Source organism: Lepidothrix coronata, unplaced genomic scaffold (assembly GCF_001604755.1).
Source record: "Lepidothrix coronata isolate B3197 unplaced genomic scaffold, Lepidothrix_coronata-1.0 Scaffold18, whole genome shotgun sequence".
Lineage (NCBI taxonomy): Eukaryota > Metazoa > Chordata > Aves > Passeriformes > Pipridae > Lepidothrix > Lepidothrix coronata.
In genome coordinates this window covers 3,369,375-3,385,364 of record NW_016690198.1, presented here as the reverse complement: position 1 = coordinate 3,385,364, position 15,990 = coordinate 3,369,375, and the positions used below count along the sequence as shown (strand labels likewise).

At 39.9% G+C, this 15,990-nt stretch overlaps 2 protein-coding genes across 9 annotated transcripts in view; one reads left to right on the top strand and one right to left on the bottom strand.

Moving 5' to 3' along the window:
- The window catches only part of FAM189A2 (family with sequence similarity 189 member A2), a 29,545-nt gene extending 17,846 nt beyond the window's left edge, over window positions 1–11,699 (top strand). For 2 of the 4 annotated variants that reach the window (XM_017807353.1, XM_017807350.1), the window contains exons 7-9: window positions 2,101–2,221; window positions 2,821–2,893; window positions 9,846–11,699. In XM_017807353.1, coding sequence (XP_017662842.1) covers window positions 2,101–2,221; window positions 2,821–2,893; window positions 9,846–9,931 — 280 coding nt within the window. In that variant the 3' untranslated portion in view covers window positions 9,932–11,699. Of the gene's footprint in view, window positions 1–2,100; window positions 2,222–2,820; window positions 2,894–6,570; window positions 6,822–9,845 lie in introns of those variants that run through there. The other 2 variants (XM_017807351.1, XM_017807352.1) reach the window with 2 other exon arrangements.
- Window positions 11,700–11,948: 249 nt separating this feature from the next.
- Window positions 11,949–15,990, bottom strand: part of APBA1 (amyloid beta precursor protein binding family A member 1) — a 79,329-nt gene continuing 75,287 nt past the window's right edge. For all 5 annotated transcript variants that reach the window (XM_017807347.1, XM_017807345.1, XM_017807349.1 and 2 more), the window contains one exon: window positions 11,949–15,982. In XM_017807347.1, the coding sequence (XP_017662836.1) occupies window positions 15,911–15,982 (72 nt within the window). In that variant the 3' untranslated portion in view covers window positions 11,949–15,910. The remainder of the gene's footprint in view (window positions 15,983–15,990) is intronic.

Sequence of the window (15,990 nt, the reverse complement as noted above, 5' to 3'; positions counted from 1 at the left end):
TAATGCCAAGGGAGCATCAGTTTTCATTGTACTTCAAAATTATTCTGAAGCTTTACAGAGCAGAAGAAATAGACTGAAATTAAAAATTGTTTAACATGTTGTATTTTCCCCATTTTTAAGATTAAAAATCAGTGACCAGCAATCAAAATAGCTACTTTCTTTTACTCAGATTTCTCCATGTGTTACCTCCATTGCCCTGACAGGAGTCTTTCATGAAAGGACTCTCAGGTTCTCATTTTGGAAGTTTTATTCTTTTCCTTTCTGTGCAAGCAGTCTTCCGAGGGCGTTTTCATCATTCCTCTCAGCTTGCAAGAAAATAATTTTCACAGTCATCTTTGTTCCCTTCAGCCAGTGTCCAGAGAATCCCTAAATTCTGGGACAAAGGACTTGCTTTTGTGTCTTGCATTGCTTTGTAGAAAGTTTCATCCACTTCTGATGGCAGTAAGCCTGATCTGGGTCCAGAGAGCAAAACATTGATTTCCGTGTGTTGCTTGAGGTTACTGCTCAGTACTGTATCAGCATGTCAAAATGTGAAAAATAAGCAGAGAAGAATTGAGATGTTTTGGGCTACAGACTTCTCTGAAGATTGTGTGGGAAAGGTCTTCTTGGCGACTCTGCTATCAACCACCACACTTTTTCAGTGTTAATGGGGTAATGTAAATATGTGTTATCAAAATTGGCATTTGCCAAAAAAAAAAAAAAATCTTTCTCCAGGCACTGTTCTGCTTTCTTCCTCTCAGAGATGCCTCCTAAGAGAAAGATCATGCAGCAAAAGGTCTTTGGGATTTCTGCTGCGTTTAAGCTTTCAGAGAGCTCTTTGAAAACTGAAGAGTAAGGTTAGCTATGAGGTACATTTGCCTCATACAAGCCTGTTGTGAATTGATTAACTGTCATATTCTTAATCAAGCGTTACCAAAAAAACAGCCTTTAGTTTGAATTTGGCTTTTTATGTGCAGCTGAACATAAAACACTAGATCAGAAATGTCTAAGTTTTAACAAGGTTATAACTTTGAAATTAGGAGGCTTCAAGCACAAAGTGTGGAAAAGGAAACAAAAAAAAACCCATTTATTTTATTAACAAACCCGAATAAACAACAAATGGTGCAACCAAAACTTTCAAAAGAAACAAAAGAAAGTCCCAATTCTCCAGGTGGGGGGAGAAACCCGCGGCAACCAGAGGGCCGAGGGCAAATTGTCCTCAGCAGCTCAGCAGCTGCTCCCAGACACGTGAGCGACCAACAATGGGTCCCCCTTCTCACAGGCACAGTCACAGGTCAGGCAGCTCTGATGACTCAGTCTCACGCCCCGAAGGGCAGACTACCTCGCTCCGAGATGGGTCGGTCTCTCTCTCAGTTGCTCTCCACTCCGTATCTGTCAGGGAAAAAAACCCCAAAACCTTTCTCTCAGAAAAAAAAAAAGAGGAGGCAGCCGAAAAAAACCGAAGGCAGCTCCCCCTCTGTCCATCGGTGGAAAAAACCAAATCCTCCCGACAAAGGGTTTCCAAGGCGTGGCCCTGGCCCGCTCTTTAGAGGGAACCTCCCCCCCGCCCCTCCTGGCTCCCGCGCTGCCCAGCGCGCCGCTCCGCTCCTGCCGCTCCGCTCCATCTCCCCCTCTGGACTCCCCCCATCCCGGAACAAACAGATGGGGAGCGGGGTAGGAGGGGGGCAACACTGGGGAGGAAATTCCAACATCTCTTTCCAAACCTATGACAAGAAGTATCTTGGATTTCTGTTATAATTAAGAATTCAGTAGTTCACACAACTCAGAGCTAGGCTGTCACATTTTGAGTGGACAACCTGTATTTGAATATTTTGAAACAAAACTGAATCTCTAGAGTAAAACCGAAATGTGTTCCTAGGTGCAGTACAGGCCAAAGATGTTTGAAGCTCTGGGGAACACACTAGAGAGGCACCTCCTAAGGAGCAACTTCCTGCCATCCTCTGAGAAAATGTCTCGCAGCTCTTGGCGAGTCCATTAGCTGTGGCTGAGATCCCAAAATCTGAGCTGGTACAGGAAAGCCAATGGAGTTTGATAGCAGATGACATTTTTATGCAGCTGGAAAGCCATACTGACAGATTTGCTCTGTGCTGTTTGTTGCAGGACACTTGGGCTTTCATTGCCCCATGCTTATGCAATGCGAATCAATGGTGCTGAAGTGTTCTTCCATTTGGAACCACCTCCTCCTTATGAAGATGTGCAGAGCTCAAACACCTCTGAGCAGGTATGGGCCACAGGAGCTTGAAGTGTGACTTATTCCTTCTGCGGTAAGGGTAAGGTTGCCCTGAGGAGTGGTAAATATGAACCAGGAGGACACATTTGATCACAGATGTGGCTTGCTGTAATTTTCACCAAAGATTTTAATTAATCACTTACCTCTAGAGTTGAAAAGGTTTCCCTGGTTGGAAAGCTCTGCCCAGGCATGGGAGAAGGAGCAAAAAGCCCCACGGAGCACACCTGTTGCTGGTTATTCTAGATCTCCTCGATTTATTTCCCTCATGGACCTGCACTAGTGGCATGAGGGACTAGATCAGGGTTTTGCTGTTTTGCCATGCCTGGTGATCTCTTTTCACTGGTGTTTTCAGAACACAGGTGCTTTTTCCGAGAAATACTCAATAGGACAAAATTTGCCTGACGAGGACAGTGAGCATTAGTATTAGACATTCACTAGCCTTGATTTTGCAATGGAATTAAACACACATCACATAGTCACTGTGCAGTTACGCAGAAGTGTTCCTTTTCTAAAATGGATGTTGCAGTTCTTAGAAAATGCCAGAGAAAGGTGATGACTTGTAATTTTTCAACTTTTGTATTTTATTCCAGGGAGGTGCACTACAAATAAATGTAATGAACTGTGTTGATTTGGTGGAAATGAGTGAAGGGCAGAACTCTCAAGGTAAAAAGTACATTTTAAAATTTATTCTAGAGCTGTTCTACCCAACACAGATAACTTAATGTAGCAGCAACACTATTAGTTCTTTGAAAGACACCGTACTGTAAGCCAAAGATACAGAATCATTATTGTTTTGGGCAGTGGGAACAAGGATTAACATTTAAAATGCATAAAAAGTTGTTTGCACTTAAGATATGAAAAGAAAGATGCATTTCCTTTTTAGTAACCTACAAGTTAGTTGTTGACACTACATCCACATGTTGCAACAAATGATGTCCAGCTCCAGTACTTCCTTTTGTTTAGTATATATGATGGGGCCTGTTAATGTTTTGTTGCTGATGACAATAGGAAAAGGATAGAATAATGCTGTACTGTGTGGATCTAAATTAGGAACTACTCTATTATAGAGCCTGAACTGGAAGAATTATTAAATTGTTTCTGCATACTGGTACAGGACATATTTAGATTGCTCTTACAGACCACATCAAGCTTTGCTCAGCACTGTTTAGAAAACCATGCCAACGGTTCTAGTTAATTTTCAGCCTAATCTTTGTGGCCGTGTATGCTTGTGGTTAAATATTATTGGCTTCCAGGTAAGTTAAAGACAGCTTTTTCAGTACAGCCTCTGAAAATCTGTTCCAGTTTTCATTTGAACTTGCCACTATGGCAAGATTGTAATTTGTGCAACAGATGGCTTTTTGCCTGTCTGCACAGTATTCACACCCCAAAAGAGTAAAGACACTGGGACAGGGGAGAAGCCCCAGATCTTTTATTTGACTGTGGCCTGTCTTCTGCCAACCTACTTCTCAAACTGTAAAAAAACTTTGATTTGAAGTGCATCAGTTGAAATTGTTCCTATTAAGTGGTGTCAGGGGGAAAAAAAAAGGTAGAAAAAGAAAGTCATACTTTACCCAAATGTCAACTCTGTCAAAATTCCCTTAAACTGACAGTCTACCTGAAACCTCTGAAAACAAGCACTTGGATGCTTCTGGTGTCTTGTCAGCTGTGATAACCAGAAAGAAATCCAGAAGAGGTGTAGCAAAAAGTTTCATTCTCAAGGCCTGCTTACTGATAAAACTCCTGTTACTTTCTTGGAGCTCTTTGAGCACAAACAAAAATAGGATAACAAACACAAGGCTACATGGTGGCTTCTTAAAGTTATGAGAAGGGGAAACAGGAAAAGAATACTGTAGAAAATGCTGTGAAGGACAGCCAAGAAAGTTTGTTTTGTTTTTAAAAAGGCTATGACGAGGCAGTGTTAGAAGCATTTGTATTTGAAAACTTCCATTGCAAGAAGCAAAGGTAGGTCTCTACCCGAGAACATATGACAAAGTGTACCCTCCACTTCATCATTTTAACTGGTTTGTCCAATATTTTTGTTTAATAAAGATGTCTGTAGAGGGACATTTAAATATCAGCCTGGCTGTCAAATTCAGATAAAAAAGAAAGTGAGCATCTTAACAAAGAAAATTAGCACTGCTTCTTCTAGATGCCAAGGCTTCCCAGGGGCAATGAATTCAAGAAAAAGAAATAGCTGAGCAGTATCTCTTCCTTTATTTATATTTAGGGAGGTGTAGCGCATCTGGCTGGCTGGAGTTAATTTTCTTCATAGCAAACCATGATGCTGTTTTGGATTTGTGACCAAAACAGTGTTCATAACACACAAATGTTTTAGCTCCTGTTTAGTAGTTCTTAGGCAGCATTGAGGCTTGCTCCATCTTACTCTGCTGTCTTCCCTGCAGCATGTAAGCTGGGGAGGGGACACAGCTGGGACTTATGACTCTGACCAAAGGCATGTCTCATGTCATACATCATCATACTCAACAACAAAGACCTGGGGGGAGTTTTCTGGGGTTGCCATTTTTCAGGAACTGGACAGGCAACAGTTATCTGTTGATGAGAAATTGCTTTTTCATCACTTGTTTTTCTTTGAGTTTGTTGTTTTTTTTATTTCCCCCCCTTCTCACCTCGTCTCATCTGTCCTTATCTCAGCCCAGAAGTTCTGCCACTTTTGCCCTTCCAGTTCTTCTCCCCATTTCGCTGGGGGAGAGTGAGTGATTGATTGAGTGAGTGAGTGACTGACTGTGGGGGACTGAGCCCCCTGCTGGGGTTAAACCACAACAGGAGTGAAATATAAAATGGGGGCATATGTTGGAATTGTGGCAGAGTAAGTCTATGGGCTGTCTCAGCTGATGCACTCTAACAGTCTATAAATAAAACCTGAACTTCTAGTTTATGTTGGCAGTCTGTCATGCAGGGCATTTGTGTATGATGCCATGATTCCCTCGGCTTCATTAGGGCCGATCAACTAATTTTACTCCCGATGGAAGTTAAAGCTATGCACTGCTCTCTGCCAGCAGAACTAGGGGAATCTTCACCGCCGGCTGCAGGAGGAGCTCTAAGCTTCTCTATGCCAGCTAAAATGGTTTTCTAACTTCAAAAGCACTCCTGTCAAGCAGAATGGGACTTTCCCTGCTGACTGTAGTAGGAAGGCATGCAACCTTCCAGGTGGGAGGAGGTGCTTGGTAGCTGCTGTGTATCATCACATACTAGGTATATGCATTTCCAGTACACATCGCCTTAGGCCAATTATCGCTCTAATGTCTGAAACATTAATATTATGAAGAATTATCATAAAATCATAAAGTTGGTTCATCAATCTGTCATAATCCCCATTCCCTTCACCACTAGAGGGGAGGAGATAGAGTCTGGGAAAGAAGGAGGGGTAAGTGGAAGGTGTTTTTAAGCTTTGTTTTACTTCTCATTATCCTGCTTTTACTTTGATTGGTAATAAATTCGACTCCCCCAGGGTGAGTCTGTTTTCCCTGTGATGGTAATTGATGAGTGATCTCTCCCTGTCCATATTTCAAGTCATGAGCCTTTCATTATATTTTTTCTCCCCTGTGCAGTTGTGGAGGGGAGGGATAGAGTGGCTTTAGTGGGTACCGGGCATCCAGCCAGGGTCAACCCACCACATTTTTTTTAACTCTTGCATGAGCAAGAATATTGTTTTCTGTAATATGCCAGGTGCTATCAGATAGAGGTACAGAACCAGGCTTAGTGAGAAACAGACATAGCTTCATCCTATTCTGTTCACTAAATGGCAGTTATGGGAGTTGCAGCATATAATTTCACCCTAAGGAAAAGGAGGATTGTTGATTAGTTGGAAGGATGAAACGTATCACAAGAATTTAGGAAAATCTTTATTTTAATAAAGAAGCTCATGAAACAAGATTTTTAATTCCTTTATGGGGACTGGTTTTTTACAAGCTACCTCGCTGCAAAAGGTGACTGACCTCTTTAGCCATATGCTGTTATAACTTGGTACAACTGCTTATCTGCAGGATGATTTTGGGCTCTGTGAGGTTCAGCTTTCTCTCCAAGAAAACTGTAGCTCCCTTCTCTGTGATCAGGTAGTTTAAGGTGATTTTTGTACTAGGCAACACTGTACTCTTCTGTTGCTCCAGTTGCACAAGACTGAACAGTTTTCTGCAAATGTTTAAAGAGGCTTTAGACCACTGATACTGTTGAGTAACTGTGGGTCTGTGCACATATACATGCACTTCTAGGCTTTTGTGTCCACGGGGGTAAAAATCAGCAACAATCTCTATTAATGGTTTCTAAAGACTTGCTTTATTCTGACTACTTTTCCTTTACTGTTCCTGATTACTCATACTCAGCTGAAGAAATAGTCTTCCAGCAGAGCAAGCCTTTCTCCTTCAAATGCGAGCTGCAGGCCTGAAAGAGTGAACAGGAGAGCCCTCAGTTCCTTGCAGAAAAAATCTAAAAGTGACTTTGTGCTTCTGCACTGCCACTTGCCCCAAGATGACTTGATTTTCTTTATCTGTGGTTATGTAATTGTTCCTTAAAAGAACATTTTTTAGAAGGTTGGTACTTTGAACCTCATACCTGCAGAAATCAACTAGTGTCTCTGAACAGAGTACCTTACCTTACAGCAGTGTGTGTGTGCTTTGCTAAACCTCCACCCAATCCCTTAGCCTTGCTGCTCTTTCAGCTTTCACACCTAGAAACCGGGTTTGTAGCAGGCATTGCTAGTCTGGGTAGGAAGGAGAGATGGTGGAAGACGGGAGGGGGGCACACAGGATTTCCCAGTGCACTGACATCTAAAATCTCGCAAGGGCAGTTGTCAATATGAGCAATTTAAAGCACAATCAGCTTGCGCCTTTGGTGCTAGCCTATAAATTTACTCCCCTTTTCTTGATCCTTATAGCATCAAAAAAACAAAAAAACCCAAAAGTCCACACAAGCCATGGTGGAGAGCAGATGAAGCTACTTTGATGTCAGTGATCCAATTCAGTTGCTGTGGGGAAACTGCTAGTGTGACTACAGAATCCTTGATTCTGCTGACAGTCCTAAAAAATGCACTAGTCAAGAGTCTTGCAATTTTTACTAGAGGATATTGGAATCTCCATAGTAGCTGCTGATACATAGTAGCACTCAAAATGTAAATGTAGATGGGACGTTTTAGTAAGAGCCATTTATTTTGTATATTGGGAGCATGTCTATCTGGATTACACTTGCTGTTTTGAGGAATGTTTTCATGCCTCTGCTGTCTCATGTGTTTTCCCTTTTCCTCCTATCAACTTCAATCGCAGCACCCCACAGAATCTGCTGCTGAAGAAATAGTTACATGACACAGAGCTTGTTCATAGCTGTGAGAGCAGAGCGTTTCTGCTGTAGAGAGACTCCATGTCAGAAGCATTTGGAAGCTTTAGACCCAGACCTGAAAATTAGTCATGAGTGCTGCAGAAAGGGAACTCACTGCAATAGAACAATGGATATTGCTTCAAGTTAGTGCCTTCTTGCTAGGAATTTTTGCATCTCCTTCTGGCATTGTGTTTGGTATAAAGCCAATGGTAAAGTCCTTCTTGAACAACCTGTAGGCACTCTTATTTATATATTTTTTTAATAGGGTCAAAATCTGATTATTGTTGTTCGCAAAAAAGGCAGTAGATTTTTATTTGGACTGAAGGCAGTGAAATTGATTCCTTCTTGCCCCTGTTTTAGTCCTTGTAATTTTGAATGTTTGAGTGTGTTTTCTTCCCATTGAATTTCCACTTTGTAGTATTACTAGCTACCAGCTTGACAAGCAGTTATTTTCAGATATTTTGTAACTAGTCCTTTTCACTGGTAATAACTAAAAGTTACAAAGAGTTGAAGAGAGATCATAAAAGGCTTCTAGCTTTGCTTAACCTGTTTTGTATAACTGTATGTTAACATTAACACTCAAGGAGCATTTCGGGTCTCTTCAGATCAGAAACAAAAGAGAAAAGAACCAATGTATACAAAAGGGCAAATAGCTTTCTCAAGGGCCCTTGATGTGATAGGCACTCAACCATAGCTATGGAGGATTCTATTTTACAGGCATTTTGTCTAGTGTAAATTCAGTAGAATGAGTCTTTTATGTGGTTAAAATGTGCACTGCATCCTCACTGCTGAATCAGGAGTGAAATCACAGGGGATACCATGAACCACGTGGAGTGTTTTCTTTGCTTCATCTTTGTCTTCAGGGACAGTGCTCAAATGTGAAACTGCAACACACAGCATTGTAAAACAACTCCATGCTGTCATCTAGTAGAAGAGTTTAACAGCAAGAGATTTGAGAGGAAGACCCCAATATCTGATAGACTATAAGTCTTACACAGACATTAAATAGCTTGTGGCATGGATCATAGAACAGTCCTCCTGCAGCATGAGCCCTGACATACATGAGTTGGTGGAAAATACCAAGTGTGTTTTAAAATCAGATGCGAAACATATGGCAGAAGCTATCACCAATGCCACTTTGCTTGAGCAGGTAGTTTTATTACTTGTATTTATCAGGTGATGTGGAAACCCGCAGCCTTCATTTGGAAGTATATGCTTATGTTCACCACTCTGCATGTCAAAGTTTTTGCACTAAATTAGCTTCCTTCTAAAACCTTAATTTCATGTAGGGACTATGCAAAAGGCTGCAGAGCTGCAAGGTCTCTATCAACCACACACAGAGGAAGGTTATCAGAAGATTGAACATCTGTGTATTCAAAAACTGAACAAGTCAGTCTTCTGTGGTGGAATCATGAACTGTGAATAACGTGACAGTGCTTTATGCTGGGCGTGCAAGGGGAGAGGGAGATGTTATAAATAAGCATTTGCTATTACAAACAGGAAGGAATGGAGGCTGACAAGGAAATTTTTATGTAAACCCACTAGAAGCAACTTCTTTGTGATTGGCTCCCAAGATAAAAATAAGATCTTGTGCTAAAGAAAGAAAAGCAGAAAATAGAAAACATGTGCTTACATTATTGGAATGAATATTCAGAAGTTTCAGACATTTCAGACTTCATCAAATGTATGTTTGGGTAGCTTACAGACCATTTGGATAGATGAATTGATTCACGCATGATACTGGTGATTTGCTGACTAGTTTTGATTTTGGTTCTCATGCAAAACACATCAGAGTGTCATTTAGGCTGTGCAGAAAAAGTGAAATTTCTGACTGCAGCCTTCAGGCAACAAAAGCCTCAACAAATTTGACAGAAACAGCTAGGGAAAAAAATTCCTTATGAGAACTTAATTTATCACACTGGCCTGAAAGTTATTACAGTTCAATGGCTTCTGCAGGAAGCAACATTCAGATTCCTTTTAACCAATATAGGATATGCCATAGGTTGGGGTGAGGTAATTCCTGTGCACCTTTAAGGGGAAAACAGAAACCAAACCAACCAAACAAAAACCCCACTAACAACAACATGAAAAATTACCCCACTGCTTTTCCAAACTGGGATTGCTTTTGCCATGCCTCCTTGGCAAGTACCTGGGATTTTACAGCTTTATAAATTATTCTTTAAACAGACAGCACTACAACTAGCTTCTTCCTAGCTGGGTAAGAAACTATTATAATGGAACAAGAACCTGAAACCAAAACTGATTTACCTTTTTTTACCTTTTAAAGGTGATGGCACCTGCCCAGGAGGCCATGTCATTGAGAATCCATGTGTTACCTTTCAGCTGGTGTCCTGGAGAGCTGTGAGGACCTGACTACTTTCACCACAGATGAAGATCAGCTCGCAGAGAGAAGGATCTAAGGAGCAGAACATGAATAGCCTCACAGTCTTATTAGTGTTGTCTGGGAAACTGTACTTAAAGTACTGTTTAAAACTGGTTTCTGGTTATTCCTGAGCAGAGGACTTCTGTCAGACATATACATACTGCACAGGAAAATCATGTCTGACAAGGGGTGGAAAAGTGTGTCGATAATCTTACTTACTTTTTTAATACTCTGATACACAGACAAAGCGTATTAAGCAGATTGCAAGCTGAGCTTTACTAGGCTCTCAGTTGCATACTGTGATATGTTGCTGTCCTGTTGCATCTCTTTGAAGTTTGGTAACAAGCAGTTTTGGGGTATACATCATTCTTGTGGAAGGAGTTGTCAAAAGCAGTATCAAAGAACTTTGCTTATTATCAGTACTTTTGTTTGTATTAAAATCTCCAGTCACAAAAGTAGAGTTCAAGATACTACGTAAGTTAGTAAAAAAAATTGTGTTCAGAATTGTAAAATTATTCTTTATAAAAGATGGTGTTGGTTTGCAAACTGAAAATATAAAGAAGGGCTCTTTTGGCTCAGTGAACTTCTCACTTAATGGCAGAATATTATTCTTGTCTTACTGACACAACAAAAACCAAAACCAAACCTCCAAAGCCACAGGTGTTTTTCAACACGAGGTGCTGGCTTGTTACCATCCCAGTAAGAAAGGCGCTCTCTGTATAGTCTCATTTAAGATGCTGTTTATTAGAGCAGATACTATGAAGAAAGAAGGTAGTATAGATAATTTTTTATCCCTTCAGATGCTGGGAATTGTGCAGCATTAAACAGGTAGCAACAAGTTGTAAAGATCCCATCCATTTTACCCCATATTGATCATTTGAGGTATTTCAAGGTTTTTCTAGAAGAAAACAATTCCATTCATCATTTCTACTGTCAAACTGAAGGACGTTCATATAAATGTTAAATAAAAAGGATGTTCACATGGGACTTTACTGCTGCACTCGTAGACAAAGGTATGGACATGTACTACTGAGTTATTTGCCATTTTGAGTACCACTGGAGCGGCTTTCAGGCTCCTTTCTTACAATCAACTAGCTAAATTTATCCTGTGGCAAAGGAATATCCCTGAAGGTCCAGCTGTAGAAGCCGCACAGAGCAGCACAGCACAGGCCTAGCCCTACTCAGGTTAATGGACACATGGATCACCGACTCTTCCATGTACTGTGTTCTTCAGGTCAGGATTGCTGCCATATGCTTCTGAACTGAACATTTATTTAAATTGCAGTCCCAGCCCTGTTCCCAAACACTGTCAGTCCTTACAGTGCACCAGCATCACCTCTTCAGCCTGCAAGGCATTACAGGGTGCTGGAACTGTGGTAGGGCCCACTTGTGCGCTGTGTGGATCAGTAAAACACTGAAGGGGAGAGCAAGAAAAATGTCCCCTGTGAATAAGGCAAATCTGTGAAATTTGTACCTGTACTGCTGAAGTAAAGACTTATGTTTATCTACTGAAATGCAGAAAAGTTTGTAATACAGAAATTGGTATGTAAACCTCTAACAAGAATGGTAATAAACAGAAGGATGGAGGGTGGCACTCAGGGAAACACAGAAAGCAAGCTCAGCCTGTCTGCTGCACCCTTTACCAGAGACTTCACAATTTCTCCAATCTATCACTTAAGCAAATGAGGTGAAATTCTTCAGTATCTGATGTTGACAACATTTGTATTTCATATTATGAAAAGGCAGTGAGTGGCTGAAGGCCCATGTGTAGTTATCTTCTAAATCAGCTGTGGTGTGTATTTTCATTTCTGTAGTTTCAAAGTACTCATGACAAACCTACAAGTCACAGAAAATCTTATGAGGCCTCACCAGACAAAATGCTTCTTTAGTGACTTTTTTCAGTTGATTTTCAAATACCATCATGTTTTTCATAATCAATCCTGTATTATACAAATATTTTTAACCTTAGCAGAGGCCATTCCAGGATTAAATCTAAGGACAGACATATTACAATTCTACTTTTTATTTATTCAAATGGTATTAGGTCTTTAATAATAAACCATGCCGATGACATCTGAAGAAAAACAGTGGTTTCAGAAGACACTAAGTGTGAAGAATTTTTATCAAAGCTCCATTTATGAAAAAAAGTGTATTTAAAGTTATTCAGTCAATGAAACAGTATTTCTGTCACATAAAAGGCATCTTGAAAAAAACATATTTTTTTAAGATGCAAATACAGTGACATTTCACACAGTAAAAACTGGGATGCCATTTTAGCTTAGGAATTGGCTTCATTCAGGAGCATCAGTGTCATGTATTACCTGGAAAGAATGCTGTTTTAAAAAGTTAAAAGTTAACAGCAGTGGTTCACACCTGCAGAAACATATACAGAACTACTCCAGACTAAGTGGCAAAAGAGAAGTTTAGACACTTTCCAGTCATGTGTGCATTAAGCATTGGCAAGCCAGCCCCTAGGTCAGTATGAGCAAATTCTCAGCCTTGTCTAAGGTATTTTTGTTTTGTCATTTATTGTTGCAAATCTTACAGACATTAGCGCTCTGTTAAATAAAGGAATGTAGCACAGTAAATACATCACAACAAAATAACTGGCCAGAAACCCCCCACCCTGTCCCATCCAAAGCAAAAAGCCCACTCTTTTCACTCCTGCCTCCCCCAAATCAAACCACCGCAGCTTCATTACAGAGGTCAGAGACCTGTGGCAGAAAACATCAGAGTAATTACATTCAGAAGATGTGCAGTATCAACATTCCAGGCTCACATATATTTATATATATATTTATATTTATATAGAGAGATCATTAAATGTTTACAAAGAACAATATTGTTACAAATACAATACTATGCTTTTCCCAACGCTTTACAATAATTTCTATTCACCCTCTTTACAGAACAATAGTACAACTTCATAGTCTAGGTACTGCATGAAATATATACAAGAGATCTCAACCACATTGCTGTCTTCAGAAGTACATTTCATTTAGAAAACAAAGAAAGCTAGCAAACTTGGAAATCCCAACTGAGACTCAAATTCAAACAAGATTCAACACAAACACATGATACTTGTCAAAAATAAAAAATATAAGGGATGTTTCATCCTTAATGTAAACACTGAAGAGTTAATTAGACTGTATGAAGCAGCAAGGATAAAAGAAAAAGAATTCAGGTCTGTCACTGAAGAAGGAATGTAAACCTTTGAAGGAATGTTCCTTTGAATCTGTTAAAATCCCCATAATCTAAGCTATCAAACCGCTGCACCAGTCTAGAGAACAGCCAGATTTCCCATTAGAGCTCCATTTTCTTGAAACTCTTTCTGTTCACGGAGTAAAATGGGATTGTTTACAAGACTGTTCTCAGACGTGTGCACATTCTATGGACCTTCCAGTTTAGAAATCTTACACACACAATTAATTAGAAAAACAGATTTTTTTGCTAAACTCTGATCCTGCAAGCATTCACTTGCTTAATGTTAAGCACCTATTTAGCATGAACTGTTCAAGCACTCAAATGCCAGTAACTTCACAGACTTCTGGCTGCAAGATTTTCAAAGAAACAGTTGTTTCATCTCTAAATACATTTGCACATTCAGGTCTTCATCGTTTCCAGTGCACTGAGTTAAAGTCTTCACCACATGAGCTAGACAGAACCACAGAAACAAGTGAAGTGGAGGGCATAAACATAGCAGGAATCAGAATCATGATGACTGTCTTCAAGGGCTCACTAAGTTTCCTCAGGCAACTTATGGAAGGGCTGCACTGTATATAATCTTCTAAGTTGTACATCGTTATATATCATATTTACATATATTACTATATATATGGAAAGTTCTGGAAAGAAAGTTCAAATGATCATAGGCCAGATGTTTACAGTTAAACAATATACTCACAAGTCATTAATTATTTTGTTGCATCAGTCAGGTAGCAGAGTTAAGTACTAACTGGAATACTAACAACATTCTTTTGCGCAATCTGATATTCTGGAGCCTTGGATTAAATTATGTAACAACAAGAAATGCAGTAAAAGCAAGTCATCATACATTAATCTCAACAGAAAAACATATTCACTTCCTACAGTAGTTTATGTGCCTCTTCTTTATCTCCCTTAGACATCTGCTTCCCACTGAAATACTATGTTTATCCTCTAACTCTGATCAGTCCATGGTTATCCATGATTTGAGAAAAACAAAAAATGGACCTCTGGCAAGATTGCTCACTGGCTCTTGGCATTGTTTGCACCAAATTTGCACATGGACACATCCACTTCTGTGAATCTGCATAGTCATGTCTAGGATCATCACTGGACTGCAAACACGACTCATATTGCACAGCTCACCTCACAATAACTGAGAAACAAGGGACTATGACCAGCACCACCAGTGCAAAGCAGAAGTGGGGTGTGGCTATGTGTTGCCCGCCCTTGTTTTCATCTCACTGAGTCTTTCTATCACAGCAAAACACAGCACAAACTGTTTCTTTAAAAGAAATCAACATACTAACCTGGACTAAATGCATGGTTAGGCTTCAGTATAAACACCAGTATATAGTCCTGAAAAAACGGTAACTACAGAGAATGTAGAATTCTCCTCTCACTAGGAAAAAAAAGCCACTACTTCATTTTTATTTTTCCCCATCTTAAAAAAACAAAGAACCCAACCCAGCCCTTTTCCCCTTTTGTCTCTAGCATGCAACTTAGAGGCCAATCAAATATTAGATTTCATACATCCCTACAGTTTATCATCTTCATACAAGTGCATATAGTACACACATATCTCCTTTAAGTGCCATACATATGGAAAAAACTCACAAGTTAAATTATATACCAAAATAAATAAGTTTATTCCCACCTCATCCTTTTCACTATTATCTATATCTTGAACTAAAGAGGAAGTCAATAAAATCAGACAGTCTTTGGACAAAAATATTTGTTAAAACTGGCTCAGAGAACAAAATTACTTAGAATAGTCTGCAGATCTCTTATATTCAAACTTCATAAATAGCAAGCACAATTTTAAAAATGTCTATATACAGTGGCACACGTGGCTATGTGCACCAAATTCAGAATTAAGAGCCTAGAAAAAGTGTAGCTATTCAGGAAATCCCCTTACTATTTCTCTTGTGGATATTTAATGATCCTCCCCTCCACTTTAACCTCTAAAATGGGCAGGGACTATAAAAGACATGTTGCATTTAAAAACAAAGCAGAAGAAAACAGGGAGTTAGAAATCTGGGGGCAGAGAGCGGGAGACTGCTGTAAGAAATGCCTCCCAAATTTCTTAGTGTAAGTAATACAGCATGTTTCAGTAATTCACAGAGTACTTTTTCGGGTCCTACTATCATGAAGAACTGATGACAGAGGGGAATTGAAAGGTGTGTATTAGGACAATTCATTTTACAACAGCAGCATTTACTGAGTCTTCATAAGCAGGCAATTCTTCCTGAGGGCATAACTATACTTTTGGTATTCCACTTTCCCTATAGACATAAATCTTTAGTACTGAGCTCAGTGCCTGTGGGAAAATAGGACAAGAAAAGCAAAGTCACATACAGGATGTCCAAGAGAATGCTTTGTACCCTATACTTTTATCTGTTACTCAGTTTGTAAAATTATAGCCACAAAATTACATTAGCATGAAACAGAGCCATTTGTGAATACTCTGTGGACAATGCAGCTGTTATTTTCCTGTTTTGCATGTGGAGCTACATGAAGTTTCACTTGTAAAAAGATGCAACCAAAATTGTTCCATAGATGTATTTTGCCCCTTCCCAAAATACAGGAAAGTGGTGGGGAGAAGAGGAAAAAAGGATAGAGGAGAGAGTGACAGTGTATTTGTGTCTGTGAAGGGGGGAGAGAGAAAGAAATGTCTCTGCAGACACACAAATGCAGCACTAGAGAGACAAGCACTAATGGGGAAAAACATCTTCCATGCACATTGTGACGGTGAGGTGTCAGCTTTAGATGTAAACTGGTTGCTCTTGCGCAGTCAACAGTCTGTACATGGCAGCTGGCATAGTCTTCATATGAATCTAGGGGA